The 14,390-nt window shown below is 43.9% G+C and overlaps 1 protein-coding gene across 27 annotated transcripts in view; it reads right to left on the bottom strand.

The window, feature by feature from the left end:
- Positions 1-14,390, bottom strand: part of TTLL5 (tubulin tyrosine ligase like 5) — a 300,979-nt gene that overhangs the window by 56,031 nt on the left and 230,558 nt on the right. For 23 of the 27 annotated variants that reach the window (XR_006705160.1, XM_045451565.1, XM_045451567.1 and 20 more), the window contains one exon: positions 7,328-7,407. The exons of 2 other annotated variants lie outside the window; for them this stretch is intronic. Coding sequence is in view for 24 of the 25 variants with exons in the window: in XM_045451565.1 (XP_045307521.1) it covers positions 7,328-7,407 (80 nt within the window). In the remaining variant the exon portion in view is untranslated. Of the gene's footprint in view, positions 1-3,029; positions 3,153-7,327; positions 7,408-14,390 lie in introns of all 27 variants that reach the window. 2 more of the 27 variants (XM_045451557.1, XM_045451575.1) reach the window with 1 other exon arrangement.

Genomic DNA, 14,390 nt, shown 5'->3' with positions numbered 1-14,390 from the left:
CCCCACTTCCAACCAGGTTGTTCTGCTATGCCTGGGTTTTGTTTCTGAATGTAGAAACAGTTACTAAATGAAAAGAAGAGGCCTCAGGACAGGAAAGCATGAAATTTCAATGGCTGACAGCCAGGCGACTTTGCCATGGAGAGGGATCCACATCCTTCATGTGTGGCTGCAGCTAGATTAAGGCTAGCACCACACACACTGTTAAAACACCACTTATACAACACAGCCTATAATGAAGTGAGTGCTGTGACCAGTTGCTTAGAACTTAGTGGTATAAACCTAATTGATGGAGATTTTTTTTTTTCCTGGCTCCTCGCACTGCACAGTAAAGACATTCACTCTGTTGATGTTTGTTCTAAGGGTGTACAAGTTGGGTATGGTATGGTTAAGTCAGTGTGGCTCTGGAGGAGATGAGAACAAGGCTTGGCGGGGGCAAGCTGATTATACTCAGCGTCCCAGAGAGAAGGTCACTGCGTGCCACATGGGGTCACAGAGGAAAACACCAGTGTGGTCAGGAGACAGAAGACAGGAGTGAGGAGAAAGCCGAGGCCATAACCTTACTTGGGATTTCCCTGGGAAAGGCAAGGCAGAGCAGGGTAAACAGCTTAAGGCTGGCTCGTTTTAAGGATTCTGGTGGGCTACGGGCTCCAGCAGTGTTCTCTAGTTGTACCTGGCCCTGGAGCAATCTGGGGCAAGGGAAATGTAGGTGTTCCATGTGAGAGTTAGATAAGGAGGCGGTTGGGGATATAAACTTGGGACTGGTTCGCTTCCATTTGAAAGGCATACTCGTGGGCAAGTTGTTATGATCTCTAGGAATTAGCTAGCCCTGGGAGGGGCAGTTTCTCTCTGGTTCGGTGAGGCCCCAAATGTCAAAGCATCGAGAATACAGAAAACATAGTTAACTGGCTCTGTGACGAAGGGATGCCAAACAGACAATACAGAATCTAAGAAGACGCAAAATAATGTATCTATTTAAATACGACCCTTGCCTGGGGCAGCACAGTAGGGGTCTTAGAAAGTCTGAGTCCCCAGCATGCTTTAGTGCAGCTCCTTCGTTCTTTGATCAGGACAACTGATGTTTTCTGTCTTAGATAACATGCTATGCAAACATACTTCAATCCTCGCATCTAACCTGCCTGCCTCCCGAACCCCATATATGAAGAGGCTCTAGGATCATTACAGCTCGTGATAACATTCGTCTGTGACTGTGGTTTAAGGGACCTCTGGCCCGAGCAGTGATCGTGCCTCTACTGCATTCACAGCAAGGAGAAAACAAGCATCTGGGTGATGGGACACGGACGCTGGGGTTCTGCCTCCTCACTTTGTGAACTACGTATTTCTCCTATTCAGGGAGAGGCAGCCCATGGCCATCTGACACCTACCACCTGCCAGGCCGGTGGGCCTGCCTCCGGAGCCTCCCAGCTGGTCGTGCTGCACCATGGCAGCCTGGTCTTCTGAGGCCCTCTGACCCACTCTGCGTCGAGGCCATGCACGCTTGGCATGAGGTCTTACCGCCTCAGCTAACTACAAAGTACAGCATCACCCTCCCTAGCTTATGTGCCGCTCAGGCTCAGCAGGGCTGTTTGCAAGAGATTTAAGCGTTGAGAGATGGGCTCTTTCCCAAGGCTTCTCTGCTGATGATCCTACTTTGCCATGTAATGTTCTGGGTGGACTGTAAGGGATACTAATGAAATAGGTTCAAGGAAAGCGATATTACAACGGCGGCAGGGTCCAAGTCTCACAGTCCTGGAAGCCGATGGGACATTAGTGCTTCTTGGCAGGCCATCGGTTTAGTTTGGAGCTTGATGTCGCATTCATTCTCCTGGCTGCCAGTCTCCTCAAGGAAATATTGACCTTCTCGCTTTAGTTTTCTATATTTCATTAGTTGTTCATCATTGGATATCAGCATTAAAGGCCCACTGGCCAAGTATTACCAATAGAACTCGAGTTGTTTTCAGTTTTTCTGGTACATTTTGGTAGATGACCAAGCCATGGATTTGGTGTTCCCTTCTCTCTTCTCATTCCTTTTTGGAAAGAGTTTAGATGGGCTGGGGAAAGATATTTGAAGCTCTCTGATCCAATGTAAATGAATCCTGTGGTGGGTAAATAATTTTCCTCCCTCCTTTGCTCTCCTGGGGTATTTTGATGAATAATGCTTCTCAAATAAGCTTGTAAGTATTCCCCCAGAGGTAAGAAGGGTATTAAGCTCATAGCAGGTGTGCCATTAATGCTTCAGTGTGTACGGTAGAGCAAAGAGGAAAGGAATCATCAAAACCTTGTGGTTTCAGAGAATTTTCTGGAAAGTTTTGAAGGCCACAGCTGGGAACAAAATACTGTGGGGAAGCGCTGGTGAAGTGTGGGTACAGCCTCACAAGACCAAGTCAGGCCGTCCTTTCAATGTCAGATTTCTACGGATGGGTGGTAGGCTGGGATTTACGGTTTGTTTTGTGGCCAGTTATAGCACATGCTGATCTTAACTCAGACACACAGCATAATTACTCACTCAACCTCACCCCCCAAAAATTATTTTTTAATTTTCTTCCTTCCTGTCTTCCATTATTTGAAAGTCCAGTTCACAAACTACACAACTCTAGTCTAAAAGCCTTCTTTAAAATAATAAATATCACTGAGAACATTCTCTTTAGAGGCTATTGCGATTTGAACTTCAAATATCATTCTCTCCAATGTATTCTGTTACACTTTACCTGTGATAACTCAATTATAGCTTTAGTTTCTTTCTTTGATTGGCTTCAATGTCCCCATGGTTTTAAACAAAACCCTCCAGAATAGTGAGGAAATTTCTTACTGCCACAGCGCCACCTACTGGCAGGCTATTACAGAAGCAAGCTAGGAGTAGCTTAACTTTGACCCACAGTTTGGAGACTCCTTCTGAGCTCTGGTTTTACAAAATGCCAATTTCCTTGTCATTTTGAGAAACTATCGCTTCTCTTGATAGCTATTAAGCCTCTTGCTGTGGCATAAAGTCAGCAAGTTATAATAAAAAAATATGTTCTTATTCTTACTGTTACCTTAAATTGGCCCTGACTTCACCGACTTTGATTTTCTCTGTCCTATAACTGTAGCAAGGGCTCCAGATTGTGTGGGCAAGGGTTTGGATCTGGCGAAAATAACCTGGGGAGCTTCCAAAGGTCCTGAAAAATGTAAAAAAAAAAAAAAAATCCCTACTTAACACTTTATTTGATCTTGGTGAAAGGACAAGAGGTCAAATCTAAAACTAGGTTTTAGGATAGGACAAAAACCAGACAGAAGACTAGCCAGGGACACCAGGCCCAGAAAACCGCCTAGTATCTAGCATTAGGTGGCGGGCGACAGAAGGAACCAAAGAAGGAAAGAGAAGGCTGAGAAATACATTGAACATAAAGAAAGGAGAAAACACCTATGTGTATTTCAAGAAAACAAAACAAAACAAAACAAAACAAAACAAAACTAGGCTTTAGGGGATCATTGTTTGCCCAGATGCTGATGCTCCATTTCCGGCCAAACACCAAACCTGTGCCCTTTGCTTTCTAACACCATAAGAGTACGTAAACCCAAATTCTTATCCCTCTGGCTCTGGGAAGAGAAGACGTTTTGGGAGTAACAAAGGATGTGAGACACTAGGGCAAGCATCTTAAGAGCTTTATTCATTTTCACTATTAACTTCTTATATTCCAGATCCATCCAGGATCTATAGCAACTAGATAACGCTTGGTGAAAAGAATAAGAATCTGATAATAAAAAGAGGTCATTCCGCTGAGAATTGCCCAGCAAATCATTTCGCTTGAAAGTTAAAGTGACTTCTAGATCCTCAGAGTTTAAGGTCCGCTGGGTTTACTTTCTATTAAAGTAAGTTCCTTTGTCTTGTATTACAGGGAGGCAGGGAGGTGGGCGGACAGAGGCACACTGATGGGCTGCTGCCCCAGCCCCATGCAAACAAGGAGGATAAAGCTAAAATGTATGTTTTATCAAGGCCCCAAATAGCAAATATTTAACAAGGACATTGTTGCTCACTTCTTGTAAATGAAATCCAGCATTGGTGTTCAAAGAATCTTTCCACCAACTCCCGACCAGTAAGAGCTTTTTAAACAAAACAAAACAAAACAAAACAAAACAAAACAAAACAAGACAAGACAAAACAAACAAACTGGGGCAGGGGGCAGATAGAGGCTGGGCTCCAGGACAGAAGAGGCGTAGGCAGAAGCTAGGGCCAGGGATGAGGGCAGCTGGTATGGCCTCAGACCCTGCAAGAATGGTAGTTTACGCTATGAAGTCCGCATGAGAGAAATGCCAGTTATCTAATCTGGTACTCTCTGCTATTTTAGTTCCCCATCACCACTTCTAAACTCCAGAACGCCATGGTTATAAAGAACAAAGGCCAATGGCTTTGGCTTTGAGCCAAAGGCCCTCGCTCTAGCTTCCTTCTCAAATTTCCAAATTTGCTGACTCTACGTCTTGCCTCCCATAGCAAACTCAGAATATATAGCCTGAGGTAGGGAAGTCAAGGAAAAAGTCACATTCATGGAGCATTCCAGACCTTTTGCTAGCAGCTTTCATGTCCACTACCTCATTTAACATCCACACTTAAAAGACTGTCACTAGGTCACCATCAGTGGGGAAGCATTCTGAGTTGTTTTTCAACAGAGCCCTGGGATGAACCAGTATCTCAGTCAGGCGCCCAAGGAACAAAGTCACACAGCTTTAAGGCCTGGTTGGCTAGACTTGCCGAAGAGTCAAGGGGCCAGGAAACAGACTTTTGCTATATTCGTGGACTCAATAATACCATGTTTAACCAACTGAGTTAACTGGACCAGACAGGGGCTAAATACCTTTCAAAGTCAGCTTAGCGATTCCTGTAGAGGCACAAACTTCCTATCTCTGAGAGCCATATAACTGACTTATTACAGGGGCTACTCTCCCTTCTTCTGGGTTTAAAGAAAAATGTCTCTAATAGCTACCTAACCTTTTTATAGGACACCCTTCTGAACCCCTAGAATAACACCTTTAAATCTATGTGTCATACAGAAAAACGCATGATTTGTAGCTGAAACACTCAAGTGCCAGGTAGTTACTTACTAGCTGTATAAATAACTCTAACAGGGTTAGTTACTATTATACCGCTAAGGCAAAATGTTTATTGGGAAGCGTGGAAAATGCCTGAGACTCGTGTACCAAGTTCATCAGTGTTTCTTTAACTGAGGATCGGGAACACCAGGAAAATCACAGACTAGAAACAAATTCAAGGCACTTTAGAGGTCCAGAGTCAATGGAGATAAAAGCAGTGAACAGCGGGCTGCCAAAACAAGGCGAAAAAAAATAATGCACTCGTCTTAAGGTAGAAGCAGAGGGAAGAGGGAGATACTAGAATCCAGGGATTCTATTATACAATATACAGTATACAACCTTTGTATAACTAATATACAACTTTTCTCTTTGTTCTGTGGTTTTAGGCTGACGCTGCGTTCATTACAATGGTTACAAAATCTCTAACACATAACTTCAGCAGTCAATAAATATTAATTCATAAGCGGGATGCTGAGAGTATGACCCACCTGGCCCCTCAAATTTCCAACTTCCCTGGCCAGAGTCTATGCAGAGTGTTCCATTTTGTACTTAATGCGTTAGTTAGACCTGCAAATAGCAGTAGGCAGGTTTCCTGGATCTCCTATGCTTTGCAAACCTCTCTGGCTACAGCAGTTTGTGGACAGATATATTCAGCTGTGCATACAGTGCACAGGTCTCCCGGCCGCGCACTTCCCAGGCTGCACCACTTCCAGGGGGAAATGTTCATTCCTTAAAAATAACTACCATATCCTAGTCATTCTTTTTGGGGGGAGGGGAGGGGCAAGTAGATACCCATCAACTATTTCTTGAATTCGGGTTCTAAAATATTAAGCAGAGAACAAAGTCTTTATACTCTTATTACCTGATGTGGGTGTGGTTATAGAGCCTTTCTCTATATATGGCTTCCTTGAACCCCACAGTAAGCCGGAGGTGTGCGTAATTCTCCCTGTGATACAGTCTAACCAGGCTTCTTGGAGATCTGGCATCATGTTAAGGTGTATTATGTCACACGCACACCCCTCATCCCCTGGCTCTAGACTCCCTGACAGCTCCTTATTGCACTCAGGACCAAGTTCCCCACACGGCTCGCAAACCGGCCCTGCTACCTCCGTGACCTCTCTCTTGCTGCTCTCTGCTCGTGCCCTAGTCCCCCGCCACAGTGACACACGAGGGCTCCCAGAACACGGGGCATTTTCACCCTGCCCCCGACTGTGCAGTATTGCTCCCTCTTCCTGGCACTCCTTTGGTCCCTCAGCGCCCCCCCCTCCCCCCAGCAGACGTGTCAACATTCAACCCTCCGCCTAGATGTTTCTTCCTCCAGAAAGTCCTCTCTAATCCCTTAAGAGCCTGGGCCAGGTCGCTCGGGTTCAAATACTGCCCCACCATTTACTTGCTGTGAGATGTTAGATATGTTTCATAATCTGTGCCTTTATTTCTTCAGCTGTAAAACAGGGAACACAGTTCCTATTATATGCCTGTTTTGTAGACAAATGAGTTGTTACGTGTGAGGCATTCAGAACTGTGCCGGGCACAGCGGGTGTTCCGCCAACCGTCTATGGTTATTCTCTGCATCCCCAGGACCTGACACTTACCCACCCTGCAGCCCCGCTCCCTGCTGACTCTCCTCTTTTCCTAAGTCTGTAAGTTCCCTGACAGGAGGGATGGCCTGGTCCACCCTTTATGTCCCTCAGCTGACATCTCATTCTCTCCACAGTAGGTATTCAATAATAAGTATTTGTCGAACTGAATCCAAGTGATTTTCTTTTAGTTTTCTGATTACTCATCAGTATATTCTTATGAGTTAGTACTCACAGAAAACTATGCCTGGACCAATGCTGCCTGACTTAGATGTGGATACCTACATGAGAGGTTTTAAAAAGACCTCAGTAAGCACCTGGCAATGGATCAATAGGCCATTACATTAGCATGACAGGGACTGTGATCGAAGACCAGAGCTCCATTGTCCTGAAGAGTTAGGGAGAGACACTACCGGCGGGAATACGATATGAACAGTGAAACACCGGTCAAGTACCAGCCTAAATGCTGCGAATCTGATAGCATTCTCCCAGACCAAGGAAGGTCATCTACCCTGAACTAGCTCTGGAAAACCATTCCATCCTAAAGTGCCCATTTGCCAATGCTTCAAAGCCTGGATGCTTCCTCGTTCTTTGAACTGCAGGTTTCTTCGGAGGCAGAAGACAGAATATGCCCAGCCCAGCGCCCTCCCTGTCGTCCCGGCCGCGGAAGAGCTGGTGTGTCCACTAACCTGTGGAGCTGGTGATGGGCACAAAGGCTGCAGAGTTAAGGCTGCTCTGGAGTCCATTCAGCTGCCCTTCTGTGGACCCTCTGAAACACAAGCAGCTTGGTTAGATCAGCAGATAGAAAGGTTAGACCAAATGCAGGCCCTCCAATGGCTTTGCCTTTTGCTCTCGGTGTTGTCTGCCATGTGGCTCATTCCCTTGCTTCTTTCAAGACTTGGTACAAATGTCATCTTAGCAGAAAGGACTCCTGCGACCAACTACCCCGTCTTCTGAAATATTACATATATTGAAGTTTGTCGTACATCTCTCTCCACTGGAAGGTAACTGCAAGAAAGCACAGGCTTGGACTACTGCTGTGTCTCCAGTGCCTGGCACCTAATAAGCGTTCAACAAATATTTCTTTACTGAAGGAATAAATGAAGTTTCCAGTATTGACTTGGATAAATTATAAGTAAAGGCATTAAAAAAAAATAAACACCAAGGTTCATGTAGACCAGCGGTTCTCATCTGAGGTAGAAAGGAGAGACAGACTTTGTCCCCACCCCCACCCTTCCACAAGGGACGTTTGGCAATGTTGACACATTGTTGTCACAACAGCGAGGTCTACTGGCATCTGGTGGGTAGAGGCCAGGGATGGTGCTAAATATCTCCTAAAGTGCACTGGGAGGTGCCCCCAAAGGATTTTGTAGCCCAAGATGTCAATAGTGCTGAATTTGAGGGGCACCCGGGTGGCTGTGTCGGTTAAGCGTCCGACTCTTGATTTCGGCTCAGATCTCATGATCTCATGGTTCGTGAGTTCAAGCCCCACATCGGGCTCCACGCAGACAGTGTGGAGCCTGCTTGGGATTCTCTCTCTCTTTCTCTCAAAATAAATAAACTTAAAAAAAAAACAGTGCTGAAGTTGAGGAACTGTTATATAGAGGCACCCCCCCCTCATGCCAACTTTGACAAGAGACAGGACAGAGTAAATTGGATGCTTTGGGCACAGGTTCCCCAGCCACATGTCTTAGAAATTCTATGACTAGCTTGATGCCCTACAGATCATGCTGGATCTCCTCACTACAGGCTCTTACAGATCTGTAATTCTTTCATTGCATTTACCAAAATTGTAATTACGGGATTGTGTAACTGGTTGCTTAATATCTGTCATCCTTGCTAAAAAGTAAGCTCCGTAAAGGCAGAGATTATATCAGCTCGTTCACTGTTGTAGCCATAGCTGTTAATATTGCACTTTGCACAGATCAGGCATCTAATAAATATTTTAAAAAATAATCTGATCCATTGCCCCACAAATACAAATTACTTGTTGGACCCATCTACCTTGATTTTAGTTGACATGTAAAAATTTTTACTTTGTAAGACTAAAAGTTTCGTATGCTCGGTTCTTTATTTCTTGAGCAGCAATCAATCCAACCTTTAGAACCCTTCTCCTGGCACTGTTTTTCCATTTATTCATCCATGCAAAAAGTATTCCATGCTTGGTACTAGTGAGGAGGTAGACATTAGGCAAAGACATAAGGGACAAACTATGTGATAAATGCTAAGGAGAAACAGCACAAAGTGTTTTAAAAAAGAGAATGAAACAAGGGAACCTCATTGAGATGTGACACCGGTGGTCAAGGATGGTCTTTCTGAAACTGTCGTATTTCAGCAAAGTCATGAAGTTAGGAGAAGTAGCTATTGGCCAAGAGTAGGGAGCAGGAAAGAGCTTTTCGCGGAGAAGAAATAGAATATACGTATAATGATCCTGAGGCAGAAAGGGGTTTAGAATGTCCGAGGAGCTTTTAAAGACCAGCAAGATGGAGGGATGGTCAAGCAGTGTTTGTCAAATGTCCTTGACAGGAACCACCTGGGGTCACTTGTTAATCACACAGCTCTCCAGGCCCTTCCCTTAGAGATTCTGACTCAGTGGGTCCGGGATAAAGTGTGAGAACCTAGGCTTTTTATAGCTCCCAGGTGTCCAAGTGACTTGTATCAGCAGAGAAGTGAGGAAAATGCTGACTAGTGGGCAAAGGGGAAGGTGATGCGAAGAGCACTTGGAGACTCTGGCAGACGCTTAGGTGCCCAGGGGGTCCACCCCCACCCCCCCCTCACTGATGGAGAGCACGCCTCAGCAGTGATGCAAGGATCACACTCTCTTGGACCCCTTCCCCTCCAGCAAGCTGTGATCGCGGCCCCACCCACTCCTTTCCACTTTCATTGGAGGACAAGGGAATGGTAGAGACAAACAGGAGAGAAAGGAACAGAGGGAATTCTCCCTTGTCCCACAAGCCTCAACCTTGAATAGCTACATCGGGAATGCTTATCCATTTTATTTCAGCCCTTTATAGACCCAAAGAACTACCCAAAGCATCTCTAGCTAATATTGGCTCTTCCAGGTCCAAGCGAAAAAGGAAAAGTTCTAGAATCTAGGATGGGCTCTTTCCTCTACAGAGGTTAACAACCCTTAGGGCCATTTGCCTGGGTTAGGGGCAGCCGCGTCAAGAAAAGCCACGAAGCCGGTCTCAGTATCGCGCAGAACAGCAAAAGGGAACCAGGCAGGCGAAATACCAGAGTCAGTAGAAGCAACAAAAGCAGCAAACAAGGAGCTACCCGAGGGAGAACAGAGTCCCTGGGTGTTTAGAACTAGTGAGTCTGGATCCTTAAACTCTTCCTCCTCTCTTCTCCTCCCTGAAATTCTTTTCCTCTTTTCCCCCCTTCTCTGGAATTCTTATCCCACCCTTCACCTTCATGGGCTGTCTCCTGTTCCTCTCCCTCTGTCCATCCCGTCACTCTTCCACCCTGCCTTCTCCATCAACTCCCATCACAGGCCTTGGGAGCCACCGCTGACTCAAACTTTGAACACTTCTTTTTTTTTTTTTAATTTTTTTTTTTCAATGTTTATTTATTTTTGGGACAGAGAGAGACAGAGCATGAACGGGGGAGGGGCAGAGAGAGAGGGAGACGCAGAATCGGAAACAGGCTCCAGGCTCTGAGCCATCAGCCCAGAGCCTGACGCGGGGCTCGAACTCACGGACCGCGAGATCGTGACCTGGCTGAAGTCGGACGCTTAACCGACTGCGCCACCCAGGCGCCCCAAACTTTGAACACTTCTAATGAGCCTACTGTTTCTAGCACAGGCTCCCCATTTCCCCCCGGGTGGAGAAACGTGTCCAACAGCCATTGAAGAGGAAATTCAGAGTGGACTTTTCCATGAAAACACTGGTACACAAAGTGGTTTGGGTCTATGTTATTACTACTTCAGGCACATTGTGGGTAAATACGCTTTTGTCGTGCAAGCATCATTTCCCTGGGAAAATACATTCCAGCCTCTGGTCAACCCACTCCTAAGTGAGAACTTTTGAACCACAGCTTACTTAGGGTGCTTGTTGATCTGCTTCTGCGATAATTCTTTGCAGCTTTCCTGGGAGTGCCTGTGTTTTAGGAACTCCTTACGTAGTCAGCTGCTTGTCTGAGTCAGTTACTGTCCTTTAACATCAAGTTACCACGACCTACCTCATAGGGTTGTTGAGGATTAAGGAAGATGGTGACTGTAAGGCACATCTTAGCTCGGTATCTAGTATTATATCAATGGCTAAACAAACATTAACTTTTATTGGAATTGGTATTTTTACTTAGAATTGCTAACCATCTTTGCATTCACTATAAGCTTACCCACGTACAGAAATATTAAGTCGGGTGACGCAGTGACTCTGACTGAATATGGAAGGTGGGTGCTAAATAGGAGAATGTCCACAATATACTCAGAACCTGGAAGTTAACAGCAACTTGCTATTAAAGTCAAAAGGTAGTTAATTGGCGGCCTATGAGGCAGAAATCTCATGGTCACAACGACTCTTAAACTCCCTTAGGAAGAGAGGTCTCATTTGAGATTGACACACTACCTCTTGATAAATCTAATATACACATTTTTCAGCATCAGAACGAACCACTGTTTCTTCAACTGTGCACCAAATGAAGCAGCTGGCTTGTCATAGAACACATGTCTTTCAGCATAAGAATTACACATGGCACAGAGGACGTCCGTCCTACACAAGAGGCTCATGGGAAATGAGACTGACGGGAGGAACGATGCGTCTCCCAGCTCTCCCCAAGAAGAACATCACACGGAGTCGGCCGCCACTGAAACCATACAGTCTCTTTCTCTCTGAAGAGCTGAATGTGCAAAGCTAAATGTGTGTTCGGTGCAGCTCTGTTACCTGCTGTTTTCCGATCACGGAACATATGGAATATGAAGACCAAAAGATGAACTCAGGAAAGTGCCTTATAAAAGTATCGAGTTTTGCAGTGAGGAATACTGAAAAGATGGGACAAGAGAGGTGCCGTTAATTTTACAACATACAAAAGTTAGAGTTTAAACCAAGGAGAGTGCTAGATGTGACCATGCAGTCCCATAGTGTTCCATAACTGCTCTTCTTGTAAGTGGTATAGGTTCCAGAAGACAGAAGAACAGGAGATATAGCCCAGGGTTGAGAGTTTGAGGCTTCCTACGACCTCAGCTGTGGTGATGGGCTTAGTTCAGACTCTTCTCCACACAACGAACCGTGTTATTATCAAAAGCTGCCGAAGGGCAGGCTTCCCGATTACCGGAGCCACGTCAAAACTGAAACAAGATATGATGTAGCCATGAACAGGAGCACGCTAGTCGCAACCAAGAATTCTAATTAGAAGAATTCCATTAATAATGACATGCTTTTTTCAACGAAGGCAGGATCTTTCCTTGGGATGTGTTCATGGCTAGTACCCGAAGAGTTTCCTTATGTATTAAATGTCTACTTTCTAACTCGGGATTCAAGTCACTTGCTCCACTCCCACTTACTCCTTTGATCTCTTGCCTTTTCCTGAAGTCCAAGAAAAGGCCTGACATGGGCATTATTTCTACCCTGAGTAAGGAAGAACAGCCTTCCTGGGCCTCTCAAAAACATTGTTCGGGAATGCATTACAAGTAAATAGTATCCTTACAGGCCGAAATAGTGCCTACATTTATTATTGAAAGATGTCTCCTAATACTGGTCTCTACTTGGGAAATAAATGCCGATCAAACAGCTGGCTAGGAATGCCACTGGCGTCAAGAGCACACCATACAGCCAGCCTATACGACATATCATCGCCAGTCAAGGAGGGTAATAATAAGCAAAATCCCTACTATCCATTTTGCTGGTAAGGCTTCGGACGTGCTTTTTCGTGGATCTTTATTTCCTTTATTTGTGGTTTCCTCTGTTCTTTTTTTCCCATTATTTTGATCAGTGGAAACTTTTCTGAAAGTGATATCCTTCCTTTAAGATCTGTTTTGTTCATTACTTCACAAGATTGACTGTGGTTTGGTGCTATATTGTTTCTCTTCGAGTTCTTTTCAAGGCTTTCCACATCTCTAACACAGAGGTACTAGGTTTCTGTTCCAATGGTTTAAGTGAAAGTTTACCTTGGATTCATGCCACCACATCGGGGATGACCTTTCTATAGAAGGAAGGAGCCACAAAAGAAAAGTGCTCAAGATTTCACAGGAAGAGGAGAGCTCGAAATGCTGACCTTGCCAGGGCTGTGGCAGACAGGCATGGTGGCATCTGTGAAGGTCCTGAAAAGAAACCTTCATTTTTATAAAACTTTGGTGACAACCAAACTTCTTTTAACTCCCAAAGGAGAGAAGAAATCTCAAGGCACAAGTTAGGTTATAGAACTGAATTCCAAAAGGGACATGTACTCTTGAGTCTTCTTAGCAAATGTTTACTCACAGATGAAACATCTCACAATGTTCCTTACAACCTACATGCACGCAGGTGTATGTGTGCTTCCTCCTTTAATCCATCAGTCCGGGGATTATGTATGCATCTCACAAACAGAAGCTAATATACGAATCCTTGGCAAACAACTATCAGAACATTATTAATTTGGGTCTGAAAACAAGACCAACTCAAGAAGCACTTTGTGAAGTCAACTTTTGTGCAGTAGTGGTGCATAAGGCTCCATTTTATAAATATACTACACATTGTCTAACCCACGATCCATTATATTTGTTGTTTTATTCCTTTTCATTCCTAGTATTATCTATGTGGGTCTTTCCTCTTTTTTAAATTTACCGTATTAGTCTTTCCAGATGTGACCCCATCTACCATTTGTTGTCAGTTTCATTCATTCCTTCACCCAGTATTTAATGGTAGATATTCATTAAATACCAGATATGGTATTACCATACCAGGTATGGTAATGAATGGTAGATATTCATTAAATACCAGACACCGCTCGAGGCACTGTTCTCTCGTGTTCTCCCACGTGCTGGGCTGTTCTAGGTGATTTCTGTGTTTTTATGATTTTATTTTGATTTTGATTAATTTGCTCTTGTTCTTTTTATAGTTTTTCAAGTTAAATGATTAGCTCACTTATTTTCAATCGTTCTTGTCTTTTTAATAAATTCAAAGTTCCAGGTTTACTTTTGAGTACAGTTTTGGCTATCCCACAAATGTGGTACGTAGCATTTTCCACAGCCATCTAGTTCTAAGTGTTTTATGATTTTCATTATGATAACCTAACAGCTGGGTATTATGTACTGAATTTTTTTAAATTTCCAAACACACGAGTCTTTTTTAAACATTACCTTTTGGTTTTTCCTAATTAAAATGTTTTTTACTGTTGAAGAGTGTAAAAGGATACAGATTTTTTGAAATGTGTGGAGCCTTCATTTGTGACAGTATGTATTGAATTTTTGTAAACGTATCCTCGAAGAGAATGTATATTCTCCCTACTGGATGCAGGAATCTATGCAGAGCTATTAATGTTTTTCAGACTATGACCTGTGGCTCGTAAGGGGGTTGCAAAATCAATTTAGGGGACCCAATCAGCATTTTTCAAATAATAGGAAATAATATTTTGTGAAACTTTTATTTCATATACATAATTTAGGTATTTTTACTAGGTTGCATATAAAATGTATTTTTTTAAATATTATAAGTGGTGGTCAGAAAACATGAAAAGCCACTTATCAAAGCAAATTGTTATTCTATATTTCAAAGAGTCCAAATCCTCAGAAATTTGTATGAGGCACCTATCAGTTATTGATAGAAGCAGATTTAA

Source organism: Leopardus geoffroyi, chromosome B3 (genome assembly GCF_018350155.1).
Source record: "Leopardus geoffroyi isolate Oge1 chromosome B3, O.geoffroyi_Oge1_pat1.0, whole genome shotgun sequence".
In the NCBI taxonomy this organism is placed as follows: Eukaryota; Metazoa; Chordata; class Mammalia; order Carnivora; family Felidae; genus Leopardus; species Leopardus geoffroyi.
Note: the sequence above shows the minus strand (reverse complement) of the source record. Positions and strands in the feature narration are given on the sequence as shown.